The sequence below is a fragment of the Drosophila busckii genome, chromosome X, assembly GCF_011750605.1.
Source record: "Drosophila busckii strain San Diego stock center, stock number 13000-0081.31 chromosome X, ASM1175060v1, whole genome shotgun sequence".
NCBI lineage: Eukaryota > Metazoa > Arthropoda > Insecta > Diptera > Drosophilidae > Drosophila > Drosophila busckii.
The window spans coordinates 14797033-14809547 of record NC_046608.1 but is presented as its reverse complement, the minus strand read 5'-3'; the positions used below and the strand labels follow the sequence as shown (position 1 = coordinate 14809547).

The window sequence follows — 12515 nt, the reverse complement described above, 5'->3', positions numbered from 1 at the left end:
AGACACTGAACTCATTTTATTTGCCAGCCGGTCACGATGCACTCGCCTCGTTCGTGGACGTCGCTGTGCAGCAGCCGCAGCTGCCTGTGCCGTCCCAGAAGGAGGACAAGCCGCCAGCTCAAGCTTCAGCTCAGCAGCAGGTGCCGCAGCCGCAGCCGCCGCCAAGTCACGTGCCGCAAGTGCCGCCGCCACAGGCAGCGCCACCGCCGCCGGCCACGCACCACGATCTGCGCTATCTGCAGCACCATCATCAGCAAATGGCGGCGGTCGCCGTGCAGCAGCAAATCGCGCAGCAGCAAATCGCCCAGCAGCAGTATCGCCAGCAGATGAGCCACGTGGCCGCCGCCGTCGAGATGGAGCGACGCATGGAGCACGCCAAGCGCGAGCAGCGGCAGCAGCACAACCATGCGCTCGTCCACGAGCAGCTGCTGCAGAACCAGGAGCTGCAGCATCGCATCGAGCGCCAGCGACGCGAGCAGGAGCGCGCCGAGGAGCGCGAGCGCGACAATCGACGCATGGAGCGCATGCTGGCCGCGGCCAAGGTGCAGCCGCCGCGCCGCCGCCCAAGCGTTGTGCATGGTGGCCATGGACACGCGCCGCCGCCGCCGCCCCCACATGGACATGGACACTATATGCGCGGTCCGCTGCCCGACAGCGGCCCGCCACGCGCCATACCCGATCGCGAGCGCGAGGCGTAAGTAGAACACTTAACCCCAAGGCCAAGACGCACTCACTCATGCAATCTCGTTCGCTCTCGTTCCATAGCTACTATAGACAGGCGCATGTGCCGCAGGCACCGGAGGATCCACAATTCAGCGCACAGAGTCTCATTGATGCCATCATTAAGCATGAGATTAATCGCACTGGCGATCCAGGCATCAGTCGCGAACTGCCGCGTCCCTCATACGTGAGTTCTTCACTTGCAGCTCCAGTTGCAGTTTCGTTTCTAATCTTTGTGCTTTCGCTTTGCAGTACCCTCGCGATCTGCGCCAGTCGCACGAATCGCTTGCGGCCGAAAACAACGGCAAGCCCAGCAGCTCCAGCTCCCCCAATGTCATCAACATAGATCTCGACCAGGAGCAGCAGCGTCCGCAACAGCAGCAGCAGCAGCAGCAGCAGCAGGCACAGCAACAAGCTGTTGCCCAGGCAGCCGCTCGAGCCGCTCATGTCAGTCTGCGTGGCCATGGCCCGCCCAGCTCACAGTCGCCCAGCGGACCACCACCCAACAGCGGACCGCCGCCGCCGCCGCAGGGCCCAACGCCGCAGCAGCTTCATACCAAAAACATAACCTTTGGTCAGCTGGCCGACTCGATTATCGCCAACGACTATGGCCCCAATCCGCATCTGCGTCCCGCCTTCATGCCCTACATGCAGGACGCCCAGAGCATACTCACGCCCGATCGCTGGAAGCACAATCGACGCCAGCAGCAGAAGGCGGACGAGGCAGCGGCCGCTGCGGCGGCAGCTGAGCGTGCCAAGCAGTCGCCGGTGAACAGCAGCGGCGGCGGCAGCGGCAGCGGCAGCAATAGCAATACCAGCAGCAGCAGCAGCAGCAGCAGCGCTGGCGCTGGCGGCGGCGCGCGCAGCATCGACAGCGCTCAGTGCGGCGGCAGGAGCGCCAATACGCCAGGCGAGGATGCACGCATCATACGCATGCCACAGGCGGTGAGTCCGCGCAAATATGCGCAGGATCTGATTATGCAGCAGGCGGCAATTGGAGTGGGCGTGGGCGTGGGCGTAGATCCGGGACACTATTTCCTCTCAGCCCCCGGCACAGTCGTGAGTCGCAGCGGCGGCAGCGTTGTGACTACAGCACCGCCCTCCTCGGCGCAGGAGCAGCGCGGCGGCGGCAGCACTGGCAGCGCCGGCAGTGGCAGCGGCTCCGGCTCCAACATTGAGCACTATGTGAAGAGTCGCATTGCCCAGGTGATGCGCGATGACAACGGCTATGGCAAGAATCGCGGCCTCGTCGAGGCCATGCGCCCGGAGATTGAGGAGCAGCTGCAGGCGCAGGCCCAGGCACATGCTGCTGCCGTCGCGGCGGCACACAATGAGCAGCAGCATCACAAGGAGCAACAGCGACAACAGCAGCAGCAGCAGCAACAGCAGCAGCATCATCGCAGCAAGGAGCCGTCCCAGTCGCTGCCCACGCATGAGATCAGCGTCTCACGCAAGACGCCCACGCAGTACGAGCTGCCCGACGGCGCTCGTCGCTCCAGCAGCAGCGGCGCCAACAGCCATCCACATGCCAGTCCCTATCATGCGGCCGGACCACCTCCGCCCTCGGCATTCGCCGCCAGCACCTACGCGTTCCCCTTCAGCGCGCTGACTGTGCCCGGCGCTGCTGGCGGCCTGCCGCCGCCGCCCGGCATGCCTGGCATGGCGCATCAGTCGCTGCCGCCAAGTCACCTCAGTGCCAAGGAGGCGCATGCGCTTAGCGAGGCCAATGCTGCTGCCGTCGCCGGCGTTAGCTTAGTGGTGGGCAGTGGTGCTGGCGGCGGCGGCGGCGGCGGCGGCAGCTCCGCGAACGATGCGGGCGGTGTTGCTGGCGCTGCTGGCGGTGCACATGGACATGTATCTGGTGGCGGGCCCTGTGGCGCTTACCGCCGGCGTCAATGTTGCAGCAGCGGTGGCTGCGGCCGCTGCCGCCGCCTCGGCCGCCAGCGAGCCCAAGCCCCTGCTGTCGTCCAAGTACGAGGCGCTTAGTGACGAAGATTAGTGACTGCAGGCGTCGTCGTCTAGCTTGCGCAATCTAACGGCAGCAGCGACGGCGCCTACGGCCTCCACCTCCACCCCCCACCACAGCCCAGCCAGCATCTATCAGCAGCATCAGCAGCAATTGCTGTGGAACAGCGCCGCCTATAGACGCCACCACCCAGCAGCGCATCATCAGCAGCCGGCGCATCACCATCAGCCGCCGCCACCGCCGCCGCCGCCGCCGCAGCAGCATCAGCAGCAGCACATCATACCACGTGCTCATCCGCAGGTGGCGCACTATCAACCGACTGCGCTGCTGCCACCGCCGCCGTTGCAATCGGCAGCGGCAGTAGCAGCGCTCGCCCATCATCATCACCACCAACAGCAGCAGCAGCAGCAGCAACAGCAACAGCAGCGCCCGCTTTATGCGCCTCCAGCTCATTATGCTGACACCGCCGCGCTGGCTGCAGCGGCGGCAGCGGCACAACATTATGCCAACAGTCAGCAAGGCGGCGGCAGCGGCGCTGGCCCACCTGGCTCTGGTCATAGCTACTACTGAACGAGAGAGAGCGAGACAGACAAGCAGCAACAACAACAACAACAACAACAACAATAATAATAATAATAAAGAAAACAGCAACAACAACAACCAGAACAACATTAACAGCACGTAATTAGCAGCAGTAACAACTTATATGTATTTATATGAATAATATGTTTATGTAAAGCAAGCAACTACAACTATTCGAGCAAATTGTAAAAAACAAAAAAACTAAGAAATTAAGTCAAGCAAAAAAAACAAACAAATACACACACACACACATACTACAGTAAATAAGCAACTGGCACACACACAGACACACACACACGCAGAGTTAAGAGTAAAGTGAAACGAAAGCAACGAGAGCGAAAGCGAGAGCGAGAGAGCGTTGAACACACCGAACAAGTAAGCAGTGCACGCTGCTTGCTGCAGCCAAGCAGTTCAATCCAATACACAGGCAGAGTTCATTGCACTTACGCACATAAGCACGCAACAAATTATGACACACAGTTGTAGTTGTTGTTGCTGTTGTAGCAGCAGCAGCAGCAGGTTCCAATGCAAACACTTAAATTAAAATAAACATTAACATATACACATTATATGTAAATAGATTTAAAAAGAGAGCATTCTCTTTTTTGCTTAATATGCAGTTATATGAATTTATTTAATTTTTACTCGCACTCACCCCCTCTCTCTCTCTCTCTCTCTCTCTCACACTCTGTGTAACTTTTACTGCAACATAAATTTCCGTTGACCTTTTGTTCATTTCGTGTCTCTATTTCAATGTCTATATTTCTATTTTGTTTCAACACTTTTTGTTTGTGCATTTGCTGTATTGTGTATAATCCCCCAATATGTAAACTTAACCTCAGAACTTAAGTCGAAAAGATTACAAAAAACAAAAAATATATAGTGTAGTAAATATATATATTTAAAAATACATAAGTCAAAAGTAAATGAAAATAATATTACATACATAAATACAATTTTTTTAAATACACTGTTGGGCTGTTCTTAGAAAAGAGAAAAAATTCATTTAAAGAAAAATCTATATATATAAATATATATATATAAATATACTATAAAATTCAAATCGCAAAGAATGTAAGAAAATTTAATTCAACATTTATTTGATCAATAATTTGTAAATTTCATAAAACTGCGCATACGTTTAACTACAAGTAATATATAATAATTTTTTTCTATTTTTACGAAAACCATTTTTTTTTTACTATTTTTATATATATATGTTCTAAGCCTTAATTTATATGAAGCATTATTTTTTACATACATGCATGCTATATATAGAGTTATGTATATGCTATACGCTATTGAATTATAAATGTTTAGTTATTGTAACGGTTATGTAAGTAATATTAAATACACAACTAATAAACAAGCAAAACACACACATATACAAGAAAAGAAAAAAAAACAATTGTATAAGCATATATGTCTGTATATGTGTATATATTATGATTATGATATAAATACGCATATTTTTTATATATAAATAAAAGAAGAAACAAACAAAAACAGAAAAAAAAAACTAAATCTTATGTCTTACAAAGCAGTGTTTAGTGTTTAGCTGTTTTACGGTTTATTATTTTTTTGTAACTTATTTTTTACGAATGCGTATGCAAAACATGAGAAACAATATTAATAATGAAACACGAAAAAATAAAATTAAATATTTTTAATACACAATGAAACTAAAGGAAAAGTTAAAACAAACAAAACGCTAAGACTTATTCAACAAAACAAAAAACAAACAATTTGTAAAATATATAGAAAATAAAAATGAATATATAAAAAAAAATATATATATATTTATGTGTATGTGTGCAAATACATACAAAAAATGCATTGTAACTGAAACGTCTATAAGTACACACTCACACACTCACACACACACACACACATGCAACTCTGTTGTGGGCATTAGTTTGGGGCAGAGTTGGCAATTTAATTAAGAACATGTCCCATCATTTTTTTTATATATAGTACATAAAACAAACAAATTTAACAAGCGAGAGAGAGAGTGAAATATTATACAAGATCAATGGGTTAAATATTTAAATAGTATATCTGTATATGTATATGTATTGTATGTGTATCTGCATAGAAGCATCGGTTGGGGGCAGCGAGCTTCACGACCTTGACTTAGACTCGCTGGAACACAACGAAGCAGTGCTTAGAACCTCAAGCCATTAGACCACGCACTAAATTACTAAGGCCCCCACATACACTTTGATGTGCATACGTATGAATAGTTGGCAACACCTCCTTCTACCCTTACCGTGAAAAAGAAAACAGCAAAAAACAAAAACAACCAAAAAAGAAAATTAAAGAACTAATTAACCGAATTTTAAAACTGCGTAAATTATGAAAGCAGGCAACGATGCATGTATAGGAAACAAATATATAAATATATATATATATACATATGCAAATTAATAACGTACATAAACATATATTGGAGAAAACATTTACGTTTATTTCTTTCGGTGTAATTCTTTCTGTTTGATGTAAACAAAAAACGATATGAAAACCCATTTTTGAATGCGTAACGATCACAATTCAAATAAATATATTATGAAATATAAATGAATACCAAGTATATATATATATATATATATATATATATATATATGTATGTATCTGAGCTAAGACGCGAGGGCTAAAGCTGAATATGATTGATAAATAATGATGTATAGCTCTTAAGTTTTAGTTTGTAACTTTATGCCTTAAGTTGTAAGCTTACAAATAATAACATAACGTTAAATACAACATATTAAAAAGCAAAACAATGCAAACATAAAACAAATACAAACAACAAACAAACAAAACAAAACCACAAAAAACAAAATAAAAACAAAACAAATATATACAAAATTGTAACAATGTTTCGGTGTTTGGGCATCTAAGACAATTCGTGTTTTCAGCTTTCCATGTAAATTGCGTTTATTTAATGAATGTCATGTAAAGACCATAAAGAAACAAATAATATAAACTGCAATGATGAAATGTTATCTATCACTGTTTGTTGCCAAAAACTGTGTCCAAAACTATTTAATGCTTGATTGTCTTAGGGTTTTGAGTTTACATAGGCGAAACATCAGAGAATTTCAAATGAAAGCACTACGATCTTATTGGAAGGCGAGACTCTATGGAAGCGCTATTCATTGCTGTCTTCAATTTATAGCTGTGCGGTCGTCTCTGGTCTCCAATTGAGAATTTACTTACCTTTGCGCCAATCCAAACTCAAAAACTAAGGTAATTATATATTGTGTTATTTATGGCAATAAAAAAAAAACAGAGATAGATGACAAAAGGCGTCGCAAAGTCTTTAAGTTTAAAAGAATTTGTAGCAGACAGTTATATGTTTGTTTGTTTCTTATTGTCTTTTTTAAATTTGTAAAACTGTTAACTTGCTAATAGAAATGACTTTAACAGCAGCTGTTAAGTAAATGCGTCGCTATGCAACACTATATCCGGCCTCCACACGGCTAACTAAGTGGCAATGCTGGGAGCTGAAATTATCACAGCTGTTTGTGCACGCCGCCAATTGGATAATATTTTACTTTTTATTATTGTTTTGAGTACATGCTAACTTAAGTGTGGGCTAAATTAAAGTTATTCATCGATAACTCAATACAGATTGACTGGATATTGGCGGATGCAAGGAATACTTTTAGGAAAACAACATGAACTTCTTGCGACAAACATTCAGCGTTACGAAACAATTGACGGCACAAGGTGAGCGACAAATGAGTTAAAGTGCACGCAACGAGTTCCCATATTGTAGTTTAAATATTTGCTTGAGTGGAGTGGATACTCAAAAGGCATATCCTGAGCAGCCACCCGCGCATGTTTTTCCAATCAATGACAGTGCGCATTTTCTTATTTATTTAACAATCCTTTGCTGCTCAATGATTTGTATATTGAATGTGTGTGTGTGTGCGTGTTGCTGCTAGGACTGTTTGCTTATCTTGGCAGCTCCTCTAAAGCGCGTGGCCAGCGCACTTTCCCCTGCGTATCCTACGCACCCTTTTCTGGCGGTCTGTGAATATTTTTATAGGTACTTTCTCATGTGCTGCTGCGCTTGTAATTTTAATTAAAAATGCTGCCACATATATTGCACACATAATATGCTGTCAAAGGACATTTGACATGCAGGTCAACAGGACAATAGGAATTTGCATGACCCAAACAAACAAAGGATACACACAGGTGGGATCGCTCGCTCGGTCAGTGGCAGGACCGAGGAATGTGCAGCCCATTGTTCAATCGGGCTGCCTGTGTGTTATGGTAATTATTGGCAGTACATGTGTGTGGCATTTAATTAAAAATACTTTCTTTTCTGTTATTTTTAGCATTTGCAATGAGCGGCCAGCGTAGAAGCGCCAGCTGATCGTGTCCAGTGGTCAAACCTCAATAGGCAAACCAAAGTGGCAACGTCTACAGGGAGTGGTCCAACCCTTGCGCTGTTCCCAAGCATTGTTAATGCATCTCTTTCAATTGCAAAAGGCTTGAGTGCAGAGCGCTGTCTATGGCGCGTCATTTGGCCGCAATTATTTCGCCAGGCAATGGCAACAAAGAGCAGAAAAAAAGATGCATATAATATGCGACTGCGACTGCGACTGCAACTGCAACTGCTGCACAACAATTATTTTTGCGATTTTCACAGAGATTAGCCACAACAAAAGGGCCAATGGACATTGTCCTGTCGCCTGTACCCACACTGCCACGGCCTGACCCTTTTGTCTGCTTGCTATTCTTTCGCTTTTGTCATAGCTGCACACATATAGATTTTTAAGCCGCTGGCACAACTCATCCATTTAATTAAGTACAGTTGCGTTTGGAGTTGGAACTGGAGTTTATATGTGAAAATGTTTCTACTTGCAGCTATGCAGAGCAGCTCGAATGTAATGCAGGCCACATTGCGTGGCATGGCTTCGTTGCATCAAATGCATCGCACTGGTCCCCACATTAAGACGCGTCCACCACGACAGCCGCTGGATGGCAAGCCCTTTGCCAAGGGCGTTGTGCTCAAGACGCTGATCAAGAAGCCAAAGAAACCCAATTCGGCGAATCGCAAATGCGCCTTGGTGCGTCTCTCCACGGGCAAGGAAATGATTGCCTACATACCCGGCATTGGACACAATCTCCAAGAGCATAATATTGTGCTCTGTCGCGTCGGTCGATTGCAGGACGTGCCCGGCGTCAAGCTGAAGGCTGTGCGCGGTGTCTACGATCTGGCGCATGTCATCAAGAAGGGACAGTAGTTAAGCATAAACTCACAGACACACACACACACACACACTTGTTTCAATATACATACATTGTTTATAGAAATCCTGCTATGCATTGCCTATTATTTATTGTTATTATTATTTTTTTATGGAAAATTATGCAGCTCAGTGCGGCTTAGCGATAAGTAGCCTCGACAACAAGTGAGCTAGAAGTACTCGCCCCGTTTCAACTCAACTGATCTCTCTTCGCTTCATCTTCATTTTCTTGTTGTCGTAATCTTAAGTCAACAGGCTCTCGGAGTTCCTGGGCGTTTCCTGTTATTCCGCTGCCTGGCTAACGGCATTTTTACGCTTTAGCAGCCAAATCCCTTTTGTTGGGATTACTTTGGTCTTTAAAAAGAAAATTTGCACACACAATTTTATGCCAACTAATTTTTTAACTGAAATGGGCGTTGCTTTCTTCACAGCTTGTGGGCATATGGGCATCTAATTGAAATATTCTACATAATTCTTGGCAAATTTAACAGTTGGCACTCGAAAAGCAAAAGAGTTAAAAATGTTGCATTTATGGTTTCATAGAATTGCTATGCCAAAATTATAAAACAAAAAATTGAGAGGCTGCCCATTATACATATGTAATTTATAAATATAAAAAGTATTGCTGCTGGATTAAAAAGCTATATTTTTTATATATAGAGTTAATTCTAATTTAGGCATTGTTTGGTCATGCAAGACCAATAAATCCAATGCATCAGCTACATACAGCTGATTTAGCTTAATTTCGCAATTTGGCAAGTCGGGCCTGTCGGACCTACAGTTGATAATTCAGTGAATAATGATAATAATAAATACTGCCAAGAAGGCAACTATGTATAAACTACAAATTGTGTGTTTTTTTTAAATAAAAACAAATAAAATGGATTATGAAAAAGCTCATTGGCTCAACAGGGATTTTTATAAATAATTTTTGCAATTTCAATTTGCCAAACAATTATCGAGAAAAGAACTCTGCTGATGTGAAAGAAGTTTTGGCAAAACCCTTTTTAGCCTTTTGTGACTTTGCGGTGATGATCAAAAGCCGACTGTCTAACTTGTACCGTTAACCAAAATCGGACACAAGCGGCAAAACAGTTAAGAAAACACGTCTGAAACAAAAAGAAAACGTTTTATGTGCGCCGCTGTTGATGCCGACGCACGATGACAATTTGAATGTTGTGGACCACAGTATCAATACTTGATGGCGACAGTTGGTCAACAATGGGCGAAGGACACTGTTACCATTAACCGTTAACCCGATGACCGCCTGATTGAGCCATTATGACACATGCAGACTCTGCATTTGCAGACGAGCATGAATCCTGCTCCTGCTCCTAGTCCGGCTCTGTCTGTCCGTCTGTCTGCTTGTGTCTCTGAGTTCTTTTGTTTTAGCTTCGTTCATTTGACAAATTTTCTGCTGAGTCAAGTTGAACCAAGCAAGTTCTATTGTAAACACAGCGTGCATAATTTTTATCAATAAAAACTAACCATTGTTCACACTGTGACACAAGTGATAAGCGCTTATCATCTTCGCTTCCGTTGAAATTGCACCGCAAACCCATTTTTTTTTTTTTCTATTTCTATTTGCAACTTCAGCGCATTCTTTTTCATAATTAACTGTAAAATTTGTGCAAATGACTAATGATTATGTGAATATATTTATATTTTATTTTATTATAGCTTGAGCTAATTCCCACAGTCCAGTCTGAAGCAAGACTAAGACCCACTTTTAAAGAGATTTTATTTTATGAAATATTTAGTTACTTTTAGACTAAAATTTGCTGTCATTCATTAAAAAACGAAATCGAAGCTGATTTTTGATTTTTATAATTTATATTTTAGTTACCCCATTCCCATTGAGTATATATTTCATTTATTTTCTTTAGCCAAGCTAATATTTAGTATAAAGTTTACCTATTTTAATCTTATGCTATAATTTTGAAAATAAACTTATATAGAAACCATTAGCTTTGCTTGGCTCGCAGTCTATATTTGATAAATTTTTTGATTACTAGTTTAATAAGTATGTGAATTTATTCTAGGTTTGAATGTCAATACTCCTGTCAATTGCTTTAATTTGTGGTCTCATCCATGGCTGCTTTAATCGCAAGTTCATTTCGGTTTGGGGTGATGTTCAAGTGTAAATTGCATTGCCAAATATTTCCTTAATTTATGGCACGTGTGTGGAATTTCTTGTTTAAAGGGTTGAACATAAAAACGCAACCCCGTTGGTTATTGCGTTGATTTAGTGAAGGGAGTGCGGCAACCCTTCAGAAAAGAATTGCAAACAACCCCATTTTGATATTCAATACAAAATGGAGTTTCGCTTGGTATTAAATCAAATATTGAAGCAATGCTCTTAAATATAAATGGCGCAGAAAATGCTGCAAAAAATAATTTAAAGAGTTGTATTCTTTTTAAAATAAATCAATACAAAATTTGAATTAACCTACAATGTTTAAAACGATAAATATGCTTAAGCCATGTATTGGCTCTTGTTTTAAGCAATGTTTATAATATTATGATGTGTGCTCAGATAATGAAACATTTAAATCTACGCTGTTTGCAATTCGTAGAAAGAGATTAGAGTGAAATCATTTGCTCCATTACATTCCCCCAGGGCCGTTTTTTAGTTGGAAGCGTCGACAAAAGAAATCTTTAATTGGGCTAGTGTTCTCAGCCCTCCTTTGTTCGCTGTCAAAATGTCAAGTCAAATAATGATGCATAACCAAGATCCTCAAGATGCTGCAACACAGATAATCCGTGACGAACAACATAATTTTCTTGTAATCAGCAGCATAGACAAGTCCTTTAAATGTGTGTCTAAAACAAAACAACAACAAAAACTGCTTGCAAAAAAAAAACGGACGAGCGAAAAAAATTGAGAAACAAACGGCACAAAGGAACGATCGTGTGCCCAGCAGCAGCCAATTGTGTGCCACTCTCGCTCTCGCTCTCGCCCTCTCTCTCTCTCTCTCTCGATGTTTGTTTATGTGGTGAGCCTTTAGCCACGTGTAGCGCACACTCCAAGGCGCAGGTGAGAAATCTCAGCCAGCGAAATGTCAATCAATTTGTATTGATTTCCAACCCCTTTCTGAATTTATTTCTTTTTATTTCTGCTGATCGTTCAGGGATCGTGTCTCGCCCCTATAGTGCATACGCCTTAATCGCTGCTGATTGTCGCTAAAAATGGTGAATTGCAATGATTTCTTTATATGTAGTTTGCTTTTTTTGTTTATTCATCGTCATAGGTCTCTATAGAAGGCGGCACGATCGATCGATCGCTGAATCATTTGATCCTTTGATCGCATGTCAGGCACGTGTCCTTGCCAATGAGCGCGGCTGTATAAATTAAAAAAATAATGTATTAATATTTATAATAAAATTTGTGTTATGAATTTATACTATTAAACTCATTAAAATGATAAAATAATTATCATTCTATAATATTTGCTTTATACATATTCAGCATAGCACTAATTTCAATGAGCATCAATATAATGGTAAGTAAACAATTTATTTGTACATTCATATACAAGTTTACTTGACATTTTTTTTTTTAGTTTACCTAGTCTTAGCTCTAGCCTGATCTATTTAGTCAAAGAGGCTGGCATTAAGGGGGCTTGATCAGTGCTTAAGCTTTGCATTTGCCATCGAATCTCTGTAGTGCTCAAGCCCCTGTAAACTGTAGACTAGTAAGATCTTTAGCTAATCAGCTTAGTGTGTGAGCAGCGATCTCTCAACTCTCAACTCAAGTAATTTTTCAATTCACCTACAAAATGGTTTTTAGAGCATAAGGTTGGGTATGGGACTGGGCTGAGATTGTTTAATCACCGGATTTACGTGAAACTTTTGCAATAATCGTGGGTGCATAACAATAAATTAGAACTTATTTTGCGTGTATTTGGCAATATACGAGCAAAGTGCTGGCCTTAATCTTAAGTACGCGACTGATCCGCTGCTCCCTCCCACCCGCGCTGGACAGT

General features: G+C 42.9%; 2 protein-coding genes across 2 annotated transcripts in view; both read left to right on the top strand.

Annotated features, from left to right (window-relative positions):
- Positions 1-2719, top strand: part of LOC108605069 — a 41485-nt gene extending 38766 nt beyond the window's left edge. The window contains 6 exon segments of the mRNA XM_033294595.1: positions 28-694; positions 766-907; positions 973-1458; positions 1497-1558; positions 1560-2593; positions 2625-2719. Coding sequence (XP_033150486.1) covers positions 28-694; positions 766-907; positions 973-1458; positions 1497-1558; positions 1560-2593; positions 2625-2719 — 2486 coding nt within the window.
- Positions 2720-6775: 4056 nt separating this feature from the next.
- Positions 6776-8609, top strand: LOC108605752 (40S ribosomal protein S12, mitochondrial). The gene is made up of 2 exons (XM_017995553.1): positions 6776-6997; positions 8147-8609. The coding sequence occupies exons 1-2, from the start codon at positions 6946-6948 to the stop codon at positions 8524-8526; spliced, it is 432 nt and encodes a 143-aa protein (XP_017851042.1). The 5' UTR covers positions 6776-6945; the 3' UTR covers positions 8527-8609.
- The last annotated feature ends 3906 nt before the right edge of the window (positions 8610-12515 follow it).

Bases quoted from the DNA above. Each gene is read 5' to 3' on its own strand.
- LOC108605752 (XM_017995553.1), top strand. From the start codon at position 6,946: ATGAACTTCTTGCGACAAACATTCAGCGTTACGAAACAATTGACGGCA. The intron at 6,998-8,146 runs GTGAGCGACAAA...TTCTACTTGCAG, and splicing joins GAAACAATTGACGGCACAAG to CTATGCAGAGCAGCTCGAAT.